The sequence below is a fragment of the Panthera leo genome, chromosome F2 (assembly GCF_018350215.1).
Source record: "Panthera leo isolate Ple1 chromosome F2, P.leo_Ple1_pat1.1, whole genome shotgun sequence".
Taxonomy (NCBI): domain Eukaryota; kingdom Metazoa; phylum Chordata; class Mammalia; order Carnivora; family Felidae; genus Panthera; species Panthera leo.
Window position 1 is genome coordinate 63,768,450 of NC_056695.1, and position 18,666 is coordinate 63,787,115.

At 42.6% G+C, this 18,666-nt stretch overlaps 1 protein-coding gene across 6 annotated transcripts in view; it reads left to right on the forward strand.

Moving 5' to 3' along the window:
- Positions 1–18,666, forward strand: part of COL14A1 (collagen type XIV alpha 1 chain) — a 211,852-nt gene that overhangs the window by 178,758 nt on the left and 14,428 nt on the right. For all 6 annotated transcript variants that reach the window (XM_042923826.1, XM_042923825.1, XM_042923829.1 and 3 more), the window contains 3 exons: positions 6,446–6,481; positions 7,500–7,566; positions 11,139–11,327. In XM_042923826.1, coding sequence (XP_042779760.1) covers positions 6,446–6,481; positions 7,500–7,566; positions 11,139–11,327 — 292 coding nt within the window. The remainder of the gene's footprint in view (positions 1–6,445; positions 6,482–7,499; positions 7,567–11,138; positions 11,328–18,666) is intronic.

The window sequence follows — 18,666 nt, forward strand, 5'->3', positions numbered from 1 at the left end:
AGAGTGATTTTGTTTTAAGATTTTTTTTTAAGGTACACCTGGGTGGCTCTGTCAGTTAAGTGTCTGACTTCAGCTCAGGTCATGATCTCCCAGTCTGTGAGTTCAAGCCCCACGTTGGCCCCTGTGCTGACAGCTCAGAGCCTGGAGCCTGCTTCAGATTCTGTGTCTCCCTCTCTCTCTGCCCCTTCCCTGCTTGTGCTCTGTCCTCTCTCTCTCTCTCTCTCTCTCTCTCTCTCTCTCAAAAATAAATAAACATTAAAATAAATTTTAAAAAATACATAAATAAATGATTTTTTAAAGTGTATTTATTTATTCTAAGAGGGAGAGAAAGCACGAGTGGGGGGAGGGGCAGAAAGAGAAAGAGGGAGACAGAGGATCCCAAGCAGGCTCCACACTGTGCGCACAGAGCCCAACTTGAGGCTCGAACTCACAAAACTGTACGATCATGACCTGAGCCCAAACCAAGAGTCGGATGCTCAACCGACTAAGCCACCTGGGTACCCCAAGAGTGATTTTTTTAAATGTAAGTAGGTATAATAAAAGGCAAAAAGTGAGAAATGGTTTAAGGGAAAGACAACAAAATTGCTATGAAAGTCCCATTGAGAGACAGAGAGACCTACAGAAAGACAGAGAGGAAGAGGCAGAGAGGGAGCTATCCCCTGAACTGATGCGATGGGGAGAATAGCTCCTGAAGGAGGCAGCATTTCCTTTGGATCCTGAAAGGAGGGTGTGCTTTGCTTCCACAAAGGCAGGGAGTTGGCATTGTTTCAATGGGGATTGTGGTAAAACATAAAGCCAACACAAGGCACTGCATCTTTTGTACCTTTTATATTTTTCGACTCTTTCTCTTGCTTCGTGGCACCTGCCACAATTATATTTTGCACCCTTGTTGTTTCTCACCGAGTTTATCACAGGAAGCTCTAACCCGCTCCCTGGCCTCTGCTCTAGCCCTGGTCTCATCCATTCCCCAGTTGCTGGATGATCCTTCTAGTATATCTTTGATGTGTCATTCCCTGGCTTGAATCTCCTCACCAGATCCTGTTACCAGAGGATGGGTCCCACATATTCAGCCAGGTATATGTGGCCCTTCATGATGAGCCCTTCCTTTCCCTTCCAACTGACCTCCCACTATCCCTTCATCTGCAGTTGAGTCATCCCAAGTTATGTAAAGCTCTCCCAACACGTGCTATACTGTTTCATGCTTGTTTGGTCTCTGGGACATTTTCCCATTTGTCTGGGCTGCTTTCTCCTCCTGCCCCACCTGGTGAGCTCCTGGCTAGTCTCTCTTGAAAACTGTGCATTTTCTGTGTGAGGACCTCCCCTCCCCCACCTCCTTAGGCTGAGACATTTCATATAAATCTCCATGCCAAGTCCTCCACTGAAATGACCATTCCTCAAGGGCAGAAATGTCATCATACCCATGTACTCATGTTTTTATTCCTAGATTCCAGCTCAGTTTCATAGAAGTTTCTTAATCAGTCTTTGTTAAAAGGAAGAAAGAATAAGGGTCAGTGTGTATTCTAGTTAGGCTGATGTGCAGGGGAGTCTAGGAGATTATTCTTAGACACGGAGGGTCAGACCATGGAAGACCTTTAGAGCTGAGCGAGGATGTTTTGATTCGAGTTAACAGACATCTTTAATGTGTGGGACTTGGACCATGATGAGATCATTCCTCTTCCCTCGGCACTAAACTTCTGTGAACCTATGAATGTAACTACTGTAGTTTCTTTTCTTTACATTTCAGTGATTCCTAAAATTATAGGAAAATGTGCCACTTTTTCTTGCCTACGTTTACAGGGAATATGTGTCTTCCCTCAAAGCATACTTTGGTGGAGTTATGGACCTTCCCTTGCTCAGGAATTTTTATTTTGTTTTTGTTTTACTTTGCAAAAATCAAAGGAAAAGATGTCAGAGACGTTGGAATAACAAATAACTTCTTGCCATACAGATATTCTACTAAATGGATCTTTCACTGAAATTGCCTAGCTGTGCCCTGTAGCTACTTAATAACCTGCATCGTGAGGCTGAGTTTGAGGGATTTCAGGCCGGATTAAACATATCCATCTCTATGTACCAGAAGGGGCTGACCTGTCAGGTTTTGTTATCAGTCAGGTTGGCCCTCTAATTCCTAAGTTTTAAACATTTGGAGGAAGCCAATTTAATAAACAAGAGCTAGCAATGGAGATGTCAAATAGTGTATTGGTTCAAAAATAAATATATTCTAGATCAACTGGTTTTTAAGAAATGACTCAAGTTAGGGGTGCCTGGGTAGCTCAGCCAGTTAAGTGTCCAACTTCAGCTCTGGTCATGACCTTGGCGTCTGTGGGTTCAAGCCCCACGACAGAGCCTGGAGCCTGCTTCGGATTCTGTGTCTCCCTCTCTCTCTGCCCCTCCCCCACTCACAATCTCTCTCTCTCTCTCTCTCTCTCTCTCTCTCTCTCTCTCTCTCTCAAAAATAAATAAACATTAAACAAATTTTTTTAAAAAAAGAAAGAAATGACCCAAGTTAACACTGAATTCTGAATTGTGAGGGTTAAGTTGGAGGGATGCATGATTGCTTTTTTATTATTGTGTAATTAGGAAATGGAATGGAAGACACTGGCTGGCAGATTGTCGAATAGTGTTCTCATTCACTTTGCTGAAAGCACACTTTGCTGGGGAGGCAACAGACTCCGGAGACTGGCTGATGGGGTTCTGGTCCCAGCTTTTCCATTTTCTCACTGTGTGACCATGGGCGAGTTGAGTTGTTCAACCTCTTCCTGCATTACTTTTCTTATATGCAAAATGGAAATAATTTCTTCTAGGGCTGTGACAAAGAATAAATTAGTCTGCTTTCTCGGAGTCTTACAAGGATTAAATAAATGAGTTAATCTTACAAGCGTGTTATAGGGTTAAATAGGTTAACATGCCGAGAACAATGCCTGTGACATGGCAAAAGCTGCTAAAGTGTTAAACTGCTGGTATTTGCAGATGGTGTCTGAATATATTTAAAAAGTGGAATATTTACTTTTTTTTTGCTGATTTTTGGCTTTTGTTGTACATTTAATGCTTGAAAAGCTTGTTCCATTAAAGATTTATTTCATGGTAACATAAGTAGCTCTTTTCTCCAGTTAAACCTATAAGGGGACATTGCTGCATCTTTGGGGACTTGACCATTTGTGGAGTCTAAGAAATGAGGAGGACAACACCAGTACATCTATAAGAATCTGAAAAGAATTGTGAAGGAAGGATGCCTTGTAAATCTTACTTCAGCCAAAAAAAAAAAGTTTTATAAAGGAAATTGGATACTTCTAACAGAATCAACTCTTTTTCTAATGGTCTAGGAGCTCAATGCCTGAGAATGTCTTAAATATCTTTTTTTTTTCAATCAAGGAAGTTAAAATGAAGCTGCCATCCAGATTTGAAGTAAAATTCAGCCATTCGTTCATTCAGTTAACATATTTTTGAGTACCTGCTATGTCCCAAGCATAGTCCCAAGAAATGGGGAGACAGGAGTTTGGGAACTAGACACAGACTGAGTATGGAACCTACTTGTGGAGAGAGGTTATAGTGAGGATATGCTTTCTTTGTAGAGTCTGAGATTCTGCCCTGGCAAGCCCAGCTTGTATTTTTCATAAATCCTGTTCCTTGAGCTACCTCATTCCAAATAATGACGACATTGTGAGATGCTAGCACGTTAGCCTTGTAAGGAACCCCAGAGACCATTTAATTTACTGGCCTGATACTGCAAAGAAAGAAGCTCAGAGAGTTTAAGTGGCTTACAGATCCCATGTCTCATCTATTTTTTTCTGAAAATACTAGTATGAAAAATTTCAAAGAATCACAAAGTGGTAAGAATTTAGAGTGAGCACCCATGTACCCAGAACTAATGTTCATTATGTGTATGAGTGTGTGTATGTTTTTAAATAAAGTTCTCTTGGGCTTTGTTTTTTTTTTTTTTTTTAATATTTTTTAAATGTTTATTTTTGAGAGAGAGAGACAGACAGAATGTGAGCAGGGGAGGGACAGAGAGAAGGAGGCACAGAATCCAAAGCAGGCTTCAGGCTCTGAGCTGTCGCACAGAACTCAACGCAGGGCTCAAACTCAAGCTATGAGATGATGACCTCAACCGAAGTCGGCCGCTCAACCGACAGAGCCACCCGGGTGCCCCATCTTGGGCTTTGTTGATTGTAATCTTGAAAAATTATCATATGGTACACTAAAGGGTAAATTTATTTTTATGGTTGAAGTCACTTAATATTTTTCTTCTCACTTTATTAACATAACAAAAGGAAACTCAAGGTCAGAGGAAGCAGACAAAAGTCCTAGATTTATAATAAATGTTTCAGTTTAATATTGGACTTAGTTGAGTGTTTGAGCAACTCTTTTATGCAGGAAACAGGCTAGGTGGTTTTAGAAATATAAATAGGGGCGCCTGGGTGGCTCGATCGGTTGAACATCTGACTCTTGATTTCGGCTCAGGTCATGGTCTCGCGGTTTGTGGGATCGAACCCCCTGTCGGGCTCCACACTGATGGTACACAGAGCCTGCTTCTGATTCTCTCTTTTCCTCTCTGTCTGCTCCTCCCCAGCTCATGCTCTCTCTCTCAAAATAAAAACTTTAAAAAAAGAAATATAAAGTAATGTAAGTTATGGTTTCCAGTTTGGGAGATCCTACCATCTACAGAGAGACAAGAAATCCATAAGCTGATTTGCAGTTAAGTAAATAGGACAAGAAAACATGCAGTGTCAAATAACTGATATTAGAATATTCCTACCGTTGATACTTCACTCATAAGATTTATGTTTCTAAATACTTTAATATTTTTCTTACATTTCAAATGTTTTCATGCACTGGGTAGGTCAGGTCTGTGAGAATGAGAAAGTGTAATTTTGAGGAGTAGCAGATAGGGAGGCTGGAGGTAGATAACAAAAGACTGAACTGAAGAACCAACTTTGTCTCATGGGTGTCTAAGAACCAATGAGTGATTCTGAATAGAGGAGGAGCTGCCATCATCCAGTGGTCTCTGAGCTTTGTGAGTTGTATGCTGGTGGTATCTGAGGAAGGACTAGTGGTTATGTGGGGGAGGGTTTGGTAGGGGGGTCTTTAGTTAGGGAAGTCAGTTAGAAGGAATTTGCAAATGGCCTGGTGTGAGATTGTGACATGGTAAGGGTAGCACTTGGGTCGTGGAATAGAAGGAATGGCTATGAGAAATTGCAATGCAAAAGTGTGTGTGTGTGTGTGTGTGTGTGTGTGTGTGTGTGTGTGTGTGTGTGTGTTGAATAGACATTGCGAGATGCAAGGGAGAGAGGAGAAAAGACAACCAGTGGTGGGCTCCAGCTGCTTGCAGCTGCTCAGGAGAGTAGGTTACGCGCTTCTCTTCCCATCTCATTTCCGTCTTTAGTGGCAGCACATTTTGTAGCTTGAAATCAACCACAGTAGATGGATTTACACCTCCAAAAATGGCTAACACTACAATTCAGGGCATCTTATTTTTCCAGAAAGTCAATATCCCTGCACACCATGGGGTGAACCACAATTTGGAAGGTGACTGTTGATCAAGTAGAGATTTTGGAGAAGATACTTGGGTAGGACCTGTTGAGATTATTGTAACAACTCCAACAGTCTGACCATGTGGGTACATTCCATCTGTAAATGCCATTTACTATCCTTTTGGTAGAGACTATAAAAATATTGTTCAGTGAATTCTACTACGTTGTTTTAGAGTCGAAACGACAGGTGGAATGCTCTGAAGACACATGTTTTGCTTATTAGTGTCACTTCATTACAGATACCTTGAAAACTCCCTTATCTTTTCAGTAAAAATGTGTGCCATAATAATAGTTTCTTATGGGTCAAAGAGTAGCTAAGCCACGAAACAAAATAATAATTTAACTGAGAATTCATGTTAATATGAGTGCCCGTTATCAGGGAGAACTGTGGGGAAGGAATTGTGTGCTGTGACGCCAGACGGAAAGCGGAGTCGGGTTATGGGGTTTCACAAATGTCATCTCTTACCCTGAACTCTTACGGTGGAAGATCTTTTACTTCCTTCTTTTAAAAATGGAAACAATTTAGCTATTCAGCAGAGGTTTGTAAGATAAATCAGGAAGCATCGGTAGAGTACAATCCGTGGGCGGGAGGTGTTTAGTGTGAAAAGATGTGAGCGATCTATTCAGTGAAACTACATGGCAAAACAGCATTGCCCCATGATCCCAATTTTGTGTTAAAAAAAAAATGCTCTCTCTACCTATTCAAAGGCTGGGGGAGCAAAATATTTCAAAGAGCTACTTCTGTTTGCTGGGTTTACAGGTCGCTGTTTGTTTATTCCTGTTGTGTACCTGTTTGTGCTGCACAATCACTAGAGCTAAGAAAAACATCTTAACAAAATAAGAAAAGATGCATCCTCATTATGCCCAGCTGAATGCAGTGTGATAAGTAACTTGACGATTTACGATTTTTACAGGGTATCCCTGGAGCAAAGGGGGAACGAGGAGAAAGAGTAAGTACCCTCCGGCTCTGTTTATCACGCACAGCTGGCTGCACATCTTTCATCACCAAAGCCTGATAAAGGATGACCATTTATACTGTCATGATTATTCATTGTTCTTATTTCATTCCCTCTCTCCTCGCTCTCCTCAACTCATTGGACTGTGAGCACATTGTCAGGTGGAAAAACACCCGGTGGGCTAGAAGTCAGGAGAGCAGGTTTCTAGTTGTGTATCTGCTGCCATTCAGCTAAATGACCTCAGGCCCATTTCTTTAAGGATCCGAGAGAGAGGATCAAACAACTCTGAACTCCGGAGTGAATTTGAGGACAGACTTATACAATGGATGTAAAAAGGCATCAGAGAAACAAAAGCCCTGTACATTTGCCAAGTAGTAGAAATGGGGCTTGTGTCTTGCCTGATGGGCCAATGTTAACAGCCAATGGCAGACATACATCAACGAACTGGCTGTATCCTGTAAGTCAGTTTGTTTTAGGGACCTTCTCTCCCTTTTGAGAAATTGTGCAGCTGCTGAATTGTGCTGTCGCCTGACAGAACTGGGCTGGGTAGCAGAAACAGCAGCGGCTTTGGGCTCATCCAGTTACCTTTGTGAAACTTTGGGCAACGTGTTTAACTCTGTTCATCTATAAAATGGGTTTAATGTCTTTCCTTTGAGTTGTTATTGATAGTAAATAAGCCACTGCCTGAAAAAGTGCTATATTTTATAAGTTCTAAATAACTATAAAGGAGGCATTAAATACATATGGGTTTGTTTCAAAACTTAAATTTTTTAGAATCTGGGAACAGAAATACGTACTTGGGCCTTTACATTTAATATAGACTCCCAGGAACCTGACACCATGAGTGTCAAATTGCATGACCTTCTCTGCACATGGTGGTCAATCCTGTCTGTCACGGGAGCCACAGGGACCAGGTGGGAACAGCTAATGAAGCCAGGTCTGCATCCTGGAAGTATCGCCATGCAGCTGGGCTTGGACCTGAGAGTCAGGAAGATGCTTCTTTTTCATCTAGGGTGATCTGCAGTCTCAGGCCATGGTCCGAGCAGTGGCGCGTCAGGTGTGCGAGCAGCTGATCCAAAGTAAGTGCGTGACACGGGGCGCCTGGGTGGCTCAGTGGGTTAAGTGGCCGACTTCAGCTCGGGTCATGATCTCGTGGTCCATGAGTTCGAGCCCTGCGTCAGGCTCTGTGCTGACCGCTCAGAGCCTGGAGCCTATTTCAGATTCTGTGTCTCCCTCTCTCTGACCCTCCCCTGTTCATGCTCTGTCTCTCTCTCTCTCTCAAAAATAAATAAACATTAAAAAAAATTAAAATAAAAAAAGTAAGTGCGTGACAGTTTCGGATATTGTACTCTGTGGTTCGTCCAGATGGGAATCTGCCCCTCCCAAGAGTTAGTGGCTCAAGAGAACACCTCCAAAGCTTTGTCTTGGTGCAGATGGGTAAGCTTTACAGATGGCCATAACTAACCCATTACAGAGGTCATTACAGATCACCCTTGAGTTCTGTGTCGATGTCACAGATACCTAATTCCTCTGTGGCATCTGTCCAAGAGCTCTCCTTTTGCCCATAGAGATCTAACTTGACTGCCCCGATCAGATCTTTTGTTCTTTCTTCATCTTCAAGTGGATAGATTTTTTTTCCTCAAGTACTCAGCACTTGAAATCTGCCAGACGAAGGAATCCGAAGCTGCTTTCAAAGAGATGATTCATGGTGTTGATTTCTATCAACTCGCTAGATTTAAATCAATACCTCCTTTTTGTCCTTTTCTTTGGACTGGCCTAAGGCCCTTCACTTTATTCTGTAACATTTATGTAAATACAATATAATAATGCCCCTACACGCACACAGGGGCGGCCTTCACGTGACATTTTTGACATGACACTGGTGCTCATGCCAAAAATTACACTGGAACATGCTTTATATGACACCCAACTTTCCCACAGCACAGTATTCCAATTACTGATTCGTGTTCATTCGCTTGTATATCTACCTGTTTTGTGTTTCTTTCAGGCCCTCTGACGTTTTGTCTCAATAATCTAACCAGAGGGTTACTAGTGTGGGCCCTTCCTTTTGCCAATGATTTGTTCAATTCCAGGAAGATCTAAGGCCTTGTAGAGACGAAATATTCAAACCCAGCCATCTCTGGCTTAGCTCTAGCTGTCAAGCCCCCTACTCTGGTAGCACACGCCCCTCCCATGAGCTGAGTGGCTGCCTCAGCTCTGAAAGGTTACATTTTTTTTGACCCAAGGACGTCTAGGAGTCTCATAAGCATCCAGGTAGGCCTTTTGGCTGTAGCAGATATCCCAAATTCCATCTGTAGTAGAGAAACCCAGACCTCATCTTTGGGAAGGCATGGAGTTACTGTCCACACCATCTTGGGAGTGTTTTCATTAAGACATAAATCATGCAGACCATGTACAAAGCTACAGTCTTCAGGCATAGGAGTAATGCTTCCTATATTTTAACTTTATTTCATTTTATACATTGCCCAAACTAAATGTGTGTGTGTGAGAGAGAGTTTACCAGTTTTATTTTTTTTTTTATTTAAATTTATTTATTCTGAGAGGGAGAGGGAGAGGGAGAGACAGAGAGTGTGTGTGTGGAAGGGGCAGAGGGGGAGGGAGAGAAAGGGAATCCCAAGCAGGCTCTGCACTGTCAGCACAGAGCCCCATGTGGGACTCAAACTCACAAACCGTGAGATCATGACCTGAGTGGAGATCAAGAGTCAGATGCTTAACCGACTGAGCCACCCAGATGCCCTGAGAATTTACTAGTTTTAAACGAAACTATTAAAGTTTAATGCCAAAATCAGATCATTAAAAACATAGTAAATTATAAAAACTAAATGGAACATTAAGTGGAATATGTCCAAAGCTAACCTGTACCTTGGATTATCTTGTAGGTTTCTCATTTCAAGTAAATGAAAGTAAATAAGCAGGTAATTATTTTAAGGAAGCCTAAGGGTTAAATCCAAATAGGACTCACTGACCACAAAATGTGGAAGATTTCACAATAGTTGTTGTCATATTCCACGGTAGAATAAAAATCTTTTAAAAGTATATGATTATTTAAGACGTGCCCTACAAACTCAGAGTTCAAAATGGAGTTTTTTCCCTCAGGAAATCTCAGATTCTTGTGAATGACTTGGAGGAAATGAAAGCCAGCAGGGAGTTATACAAGAAAGCTGAAATGAGCCTGTAGAATAGGGAGGCCGTGCCTGTGAGTGCCGTTGTGAGAGAAGAAGTAGAAAAGATTGCATGCAACTTTATGAGCAAGCCCCGACTTGCCCAGAGGCTGTTTCTGGCACCTCAGCCATCTTCCCACATCCCGCCTCAGGTCCTTCCCACATGCCGCCTCAGGTTCCTCTGGGCTCCTTACTTCATGGCTTAGGTTTCTGCTCAGAACTTCATTCATCAGTTAGCTTCTAAGTATAGTAAAACCATGAGTTATCTGGTTTTTGGTCCAGAGCTGATCAGAAGAATGACTCAAGGAAAGGTTATGTGGCGAACTGTGTGAGGTCAAAGTGATGACAGGTAGAGAAAGTGATGAAGGATGGCCCCTTGTCAAAAGAGAAAGGTGGAAAAGCACACGCCTACAGGTGGCCCCTGAGTCACCAGGAAGCCAATCCTAGTTGCGGTCATGGTCCTATGCTTAGGAATGCATTGAATATATTCTAGAAATAATCCCTCTAAAAATGGTTGCTATTCTTTATTTACATTTGAATGTTTGAAAAGGGTGAGATTTTCATCTAGGAAATTCACTTATGTGGGAAATCTTACCTTCTGATGTTACCGGAAAACTGAATGAAGCATTATGGTAGCAAGCTCTTTATCAATCTATACTTCTGGTTATTAAGATACATTCTTCCAGGGGCACCCAACTCTTGATTTTGGCTCAGGTCATGATCTCGCGGTTCATGGGTTCGAGCCCCACATGGGCCTCTGCGCTGACAGGACGGAGCCTGCTTAGGATTCTCTCTCTCTCCCTCTCTCCCTGCCTCTCTCTCGTTCACGCTCACTCACTTGCTCTCAAAATAAATAAATAAACTTAAAAATAAATAAAATAAAATACATTCTTCCAGCCATAACTGAGTTAAGGGATTATAGGAGAGAGCGCCAGATTTTCTTTCTTTTTTTTAATAAAGCTCGTGGGAGTTTCTGCAGCTGGGACCCAAGTAAAGGTTCCTGCAAAAAGGCTTGGCGACGAAGAGACGAATTGAAACAGAACACTTGTCTGGGGATTTGTGAGCAAGAGGGTGGAGCAGTCTTTGTGGGTTTGGAAAAAAGGCAAATAAATTGGTGGGGTTGTTGCTAGAGAAAAGGGGCAGCTGGGTGAGGGTTTGGGGGTCAGATAAATGTAGGGGGCGAAGATCGAATTTATGACTTCTGCCCATTGATGTTTACTGGGATGCTGATGTGAGCTGTAAGATTCCAAACTATTGAGATGTGTCTTGAATACAGTCCAGCTGTTCATATCATCCAGAGTAAAATGTAATAATTTTTAACTTGGAAAGCAACATATTTCAGAGGGGTGTGCTTTTCCTCTTGTGGTTATCTGACAGAATCGTTTGGAACCTTGACAAATAAAACCGCTTGTCTCCCCTTTCTGTGTGTGACAGTTCATTGAATGTTGTCTTTGCCCTTTGTGTCTCAGGTCACATGGCCAGGTACACAGCCATCCTCAACCAGATTCCCAGCCACTCCTCATCAGTGCGGACCATCCAGGGGCCTCCCGGGGAGCCTGGCAGACCAGGCTCACCCGGAGCCCCTGGTGAACAAGGGCCCCCCGGGACCCCAGGTTTCCCAGGAAATGCAGGCGTGCCGGGGACCCCAGGAGAACGAGGTAAGCTGGGGCGCCTCTCTCGTTGGAACACCACTGACGTGTGTACAGTGAAGCAGAGTGGAACAGTGGTGCTCATGCAATGACGAAGTCCAAAATAATGAATGTAAATTCATTTCACCCCATCTATTCTCTAGCTTCTTATTTATCCATCTCCAAGATTGAGAAATTGAGTAATCTACAAAGCATTTCGTCAAAAGCCATGTCTGCTCGTATGAAAAAGGAGGATCAGGACCCTCAACTCACCTCTAAGAGGCTTTTGAGCTAATGAGAGGAAGGTATCCCCTCTTAGATGGAGGAATTAAGAACAGGTGCCCCTTCCAGGTAGAAGAATTAGAAAATGGTGCCCTCCCCTGATGTAGCATCACACATATGTCATGCTAAGCCAAGAGCTCCCTTCGTAGGTCTGGTGCCTTTTTTGTGCAGTGCCCATACTGGGCAACAGTTGGTGGCAGCCCTCAAGTGAGTCATGAGTCATATCGACCTATGATTTACGTATGTCTATGTAGACCATGCCAACTATAAACTTCGGATGAAAATATTGTTTGTGGTTCCTCTTTCTATAATATAAGGCAGCATTTTATTTAATAGTTTCACAGGCCAATGTTTTGTCTTTCCTACTAAAGTTTCTTGAAAATAGAAATCCTACTTAGCCTTTGCTGTTATCCTCTACAGGTTTTAGCAGTGTCGTGTAATACAATAATAAGACCGGCTGAATTTCACCCAACTCTATAATTGGCCAAGGTCTCCCACTCCAGAAGCAGATTAAAGAGATGTGGGAAGTTGGGGTTCCATATTAACCACAAAGAAAGCAATGGGGAGAAAGACAACCGATACAAGTATTTTCTAAGACCCAATTTTATAGAATGTGGGTCTGGGGAAGAGCTAAGTATTATCTGTTTGCCCTGTGAATCCTACTACTTCTGTGAGATGGATAGGATATATTCCTTTTGTAACATCGGAGATGTAAAATGCGGATGACAAAGGGGATACTTTATGTTCATTCTTGAACCGTGCCAACAGGCCACGTGCGTTCTGCCTCTGCGCTTTCGTACACATTGCCCCCCGCTTTGGAAATGTCCTTTTCTTTGCCTGTCTTGTGCGTGTCTTACTCTTAGCTCAGGGCCCAACTGCCCTTCTGTTTCAGGAATGAGGTTGTTGTCGATCGCCCCAGACCACAAACGGCTTCACCCCCTGAGCACCTGCCACACCAACTGTCTCTCCCACCCATGTGAGCACTCATCCGGGGTGGGTGAACAGCTAGACTGCCAAGACAGGGTCAGGTCTGAATTGTGCTGCACACTCAGTAGCTGTTGCTCTAATGGGAACCCAGCTCTGGTTTTCCTTTCTGAAGGTTTTTCCTGGGCCCAGGCACTAAATCAGCACATGTAGAGAGGGGCATAATTCCCTCACAGCACACGGAAGATCTGGCAGCTAGGAAGGTGGCCACCTCTGTCAGCCGGGCACCCTCTAACGGTGTCGGTGATGGATCACCTGTGACTCAGGGGGCACAGGGCCAGCGCCTGAGTCACTCTCAGCAAGTCACAAGTTGTGTTTGTTCTTTTTGGAAGTCCTGTTCTTGTTCTTGCCAGACTGAGTCTCTCCTGCCCTGCAAGAGGACGCGAATGCTTAGACTGGAGGAAAATCATCCAGGAATTCTCAGTGACCCAGACAAACTTCGAAATAAGAATTTCCATGATGTAATTTTCCTACCTACCTATAGCTGTACAGGTATTCCTAAAAAGTGTAGAAGACAAAGCAAAATCCTGTGTGCATTTCACAAATACGTGGAGGATGACAGTAGGACAAGAAAGTGAGAAATGCCCTTTGCACATGAGGGAAAGTGATTTTGGCTTATTACCAATTGAGGGGAATGGTTTGGGGCTTAAGGTTAGGGTTTATTGACCAACGCCTAAGGACTTTTTATTCCTAGCAGGGTATTTCAGTCCTGTTGCGCTTGGGATTTGTTGCTGCAAGGAAGAGAGTGATTTTTTTTTTTTTATCTTGTGGTCCAAATGCCCAGAAAGTATTGAGAGAGACAAGTATCTACCTTTCCACTAAATCAAAACAATAGAATTTTAAAACTGAAGATACTTCAGCCATCGTTTCTCCTAACACTCTCATTTTGTGCAAAAGAAAGCATATGAAGATATTGAAGCCCAAAGAGTCTTGAAATCAGCCAACATCAGGACTAGAGAGAAAACCCAGACATCATGGAATTTCTTTGTTGTTGTTATTGTTCCTTGCTATATAAAATATGATTATCATGGTACTCCCTATAATATAATTTTAAAAGGACACTATGTTATAGTAAGTAAAAATAAGTATTGTTACTCAGGAGTGTATTTAGCCAAATACTGAGCTACAAAAAGGCAAGGCAAAAAGCACAATGCAATATGTACGTGCATGTGTATGCATGCACACATGTGTAACTGAGGCAAGAAGAAATACTACTGACCCTTACTATCATTTGTTCTCTTCTAGTATTAAAAGGCCAAGGGGCAACCTTGGATTTTATGTCCTCTTCGAAATACACTGTTCTAGTAGAAACGTGTACTTTGATTAATCCAATCATTATCATTGAACTAGCCAGAGAGTATGCATTTTGGAAAACAGAAAAGAAGTGACGCTCTCCCCATATTTGCAGTGTAGACATTGTTCATGACTTTCCTGATCATCTAACAGAAGCCTATGTTTTGCCTCCATTTGAATAGCTACCTCCCTCTCATTAACCCTTTGTCTCCTTTAACTTAAAGTATTTTTCATGAGTTTGTGTGGAGCAGTCTTTTTAGCTACTTTCTCACATGGATCGCAATATATACGGAATCATTAGAATTTAAGGATTCATTCGAAGGATTCCTGCAGCTCCCATTGTTCATCTAAAGCTTGACTCCAACTCAGGCTTGTCTAATTATTAGCACCCAGAAGTGAAGAGGTCCCATTTCCATAGCATAAGCAAAATGTCATGTAGCCCAATTTCTCACCCGCTTTTCTCTTGTCACTGATACTACATGGCTCATTGGCAGCAAAGAAAAGCTATCCCTCCATGGGCTACGGTTTTGTGGCTTCTCCCCATTAAACGCTGTGTTGTCTTCAGGTAAATGGCTCTGTACCCTGGCTTCCAAAGTTCACCAGAGCTCTACAGTTCCCCATTTGTCCCCAGAACTGAAAAAACAGCGTCCTGACTTTTCTGACGTGAACTCACTCTCCAATCACAGCCTTGCTTCTAACTAGACCCCTAGATCATCTCTCCAGTGCTAGTTCTGATCTTCGTGTACCATTCCCAGAGGATGCACCTGTTACTTCCTCATTCCATTTAGTTAAATAATGTTCATATTCCACGTTGGTGTCTCGAACCATATATTAACCCAAGTCAAAAATAAGTTCGTTGGTCTGTAGTTGGCAAAATTAAATTTCTTTATTTGAAAAGAACTGGGAGCGTTTTCTGATTTCAGTCTTTAGGCTTCAGTTTGTGTCATTACCCAGAAAGTATTGGATCACGGGAATCATCCAACTGAAGATTTTCATGTTCAGATTGTACACCCGTAAAGCCGGAATTTAATCTGGTTTATTTTGTACAATAAATCAGTAAACATGTATTGAATGCAGGGTTCACATAAGGCTTTTGGCTTGACAGTGTGTGAGATAATACTATTATTTACGGCTTTCACTTATTAGGCACTAAACGTATCTGCCAATGTTGTGCTTATACTATATACACAGTCTCTCAGTTGGATAAAATAGAAGACATGGTTTGGGTAAGGAAGGAACGCAGAACATTAGTGGATGCGCCAGTTAGGAGAGTAGATAGATGCTAAGTGACTTACGTAGAGAGTACATGCTGTCAGAGTTTAGAGGGAGACATCACGCAGCCTTTGAAAGAAAAGGTGCCAGCACTGATTAAGCAACTACTGTTGTGGAGCGACTGTCAGCTGCTTCGCACCTTATTAGTGCTCGTAAAAGTCTTACGAGGTCAGTATTAGCTCCATTTTTAAGTGGGGAAACAGAGGCTTAGCTAGTTTGTCAGTTGTCCGAGGTCACACCGCTGGACCGGGGGTGGGGGGGGGGGACTAGAATTCGAGTGCACATCTGCATAGTTCCAGATTATCTGTGCTTGCTCCTTTCCACCCTCTTGCCACCTTTGAGTTCATTGTGTAGCGGGGGAATCACGTGGGAGAGGCCAGAACCGTGCAGCGTCTGGTGGACCCCTGTTTCCTGATGGCTTCTAATCACCACAGTTCACAGCTCAGTTCACAAAAACCAGTCAACTGCCAGACTGACCAGAAGGCAGAAGCGGGTCATGGTTGTACTATTTGCAAGCTCTTTGCACACTCCGTTCTGTATTTGGAGAGCCTTGGGACACCTGTGACCCAGCAAGTGACCAGCTTGGAGGTGAAGCCAGGTGATTTATAGGATAAATAGGAATGTGAATAAATTATTTTCCATGATTATACATTTTTCTAGGAGGAGTTTTTCTAGGATTTTAACATGTTCCCAGGCTATATGAGAATCCAAATAGGGAAATTGCCTGAAGGAAAACTGGCCATGGGTCTGGCAATAGAATTATACTTCTATTATAACTTCTCACCCTAGGGGACATAGAGGAGAAACCTGGAGCAAGGCAATTCAGTCTTGTTTCACTTGTGACATTTTAGGTGAGACACCGATTTCACTTCACTATTTGTGATGCTGCTTTAGCCAGAAACAGGTGATGAGATGTGGTTTGGGGCATCAATCATATATATGTCAGGATCTGAGCTTTGCCACTTGCTACCCGTGTAAGCTTGGCTGCTTAGTCGTACAACTTGATTGTTTGGGGATCTTTATTCATTCATCTAACCAGCATTTACTGAGCATCTACACCACATCAGGCATGGTGCTGGGTGTTAATGACATAGTGGTTAACCGGGCTTATATTTCCTACCTTTCATGTACCTAGCATGGAGACAGATATTAAAGAGACTAATAAAAAAATACATGAATGGTTTCATTGCGTTACCATCATTGTAAGTGCCATGAAAAAATACATGATGCTATGCAACCTAGAAGAGGGGACTCTGACTTACTTTGTCAAGTCAGGGATGTTTTAGCTGAGACCTGAAAGTTTAGCAGTTTGGCATATCAAGAAGAGAGTCAGAGGAGAGCATTCTATTTTTTTTTTTTTTTTTTTTTTTTTTTTTTTTTAAATTTTTTTTTTTCAACGTTTTTTATTTATTTTTGGGACAGAGAGAGACAGAGCATGAACGGGGGAGGGGCAGAGAGAGAGGGAGACACAGAATCGGAAACAGGCTCCAGGCTCCGAGCCATCAGCCCAGAGCCTGACGCGGGGCTCGAACTCACGGACCGCGAGATCGTGACCTGGCTGAAGTCGGACGCTTAACCGACTACGCCACCCAGGCGCCCCAGAGGAGAGCATTCTAGGCAGAGACAGCAATAACGTGTATAAAGGTCCTGAGGTGGAAAAAGGCTTGAAACCTTTAAAGCCATGATCCTCAACACCAGTAAACATATTGTCTCTTTTTCTTTTTTTAAATTTTTTTAATGTTTTATTTATTTTTGACACAGAGAGAGACAGAGCATGAGCAGGGGAGGGGCAGAGAGAGAGCAAGACAGAATCTGAAGCAGGCTCCAGGCTCTGAGCTGTCAGCACAGAGCCTGACATGGGGCTTGAACTCATGAACCGTGAGATCATGACCTGAGCCGAAGTTGGACTTCAGACATTTTTTTTTTTTTTAAAAAATGAGAGTGCCATCTAGTGTAATAGAAAGAAGTAAAAAAAAAAATAATGTATAGTTAAATCATTTATTCTAATAGGCAAATTCTCAGCATGACTACACTGGAAACATAATGAAGAAGTCAAAATGTATTTATATTAAAGAACTACTGGGAATACAACAGCTTTAAATTCAGGCTGATGTAGCTGACCTTTATCAATAACATGTCTTTCTGGGGTGCCTGGATGGCTCAGTCAGTTAAGCATCTGGCTTTGGCTCAGGTCATGATTTCATGGTTTGTGACCTCAAGCCCCACTTCAGGTAAAAACACTAGCCCTGCCATCTCTCTCTCTCTCTCTCTGTCTCTCTGTCTCTGTCTCTGTCTCTCTCTCTCTCTTTCTCCCTCTTTCTCTCTTTCCCCCCCAACCCCTGCCCTCGTGGGAGTCTCTCTCTCTCTCTCTCCCCCTCTCTCTCTGCCCCTCCCTCACTTGCGTGCCCCCCCCTCAAAAAAATTGCCTTTCTGTATTGGTCTCTGTTGTGTTCACAGTGAAGATCGTTTGATAGTAAATACATCATTGGCACTATGCAAATAAATGTAAATTATATTCTATTTTTTTTAAGTTTTCCATTATATTTTGTTTTCCAATGTGGGCAGAGAAGCCTTATACTACCCACTATCTCCTCCTACCCATCGGCAGTGTCAATGTCTTTATCCATGTTAGTGCCTGGCAAAAGCTGAGTGGAAATGACTGGGAGGTATCATTCCAAAGATTTTCCCCACTGGAACTCGTTAGTTTCTTTAAGTGTCATTAGCACTTTGTACCTACTCTGTGGGATCAAATATTTTGGGTGCAATCTTACTATTGAGGCTCAAAAAAATAACAGTGTTGGGATGTCACCTTTAATCACAACAAAATTGCATGTCTTTGTGTAGAGCTTGATGCCAGGGCAATTCTCCCCTCTGTTTGTTACCCAGGTTAATTTTTTATAGTCCTTTGAGGATAAAATCCCTGAATGACTTTTGAAGTTGGAAAATTATCCCCCTCAAACGTTCCCTGCCACAGGAGACCGAATTTCTAAGGATTGAATGTAAAGAAAGACAAGATTTAAGGATCAGTTTTGATGCGTCCTGAGGTTCTGTGGTTAATTTGAAAAAGATGGACTTTGTTCCAGAAAATGAGAAAGGGGGAATGTGAAAAGAAGATGCAACCCAACCGAGTTCCCCCGAGCAAACACAGGCAGGAAAGGAGTCCGCCACTCTCCAGTTGCTGAAAGTCCATGATAGCGCCGCTCAGGGACATAGAAATGGCAGTCAGAGCAGAGAAATGTTTGCGGACACACAAAAGCTAAATCCGAGTCCCTAATGCTCATGCCCATTTCCTGTGAATCAACAAGCCTGAGAAACCTGGAGAGAAAACTGGGTCCCAGGTTGGTTCAAAGCTGGGAGAGAGAAGTAGGGTCCTTGTGTTCAATATTTCTGTGGTTGAGAAGAGCTGTTGGCACTGAAGATACATCTGACTGAAAACTTTGGCCACAAATTCAGAATAAAAGTGTAGCAGTTGTGAGACAGGAGTGCCTCAGTGGTAAGTGTCCGTAGAACTTCCTAATGTCCCTTTTCTCCTGGTTTA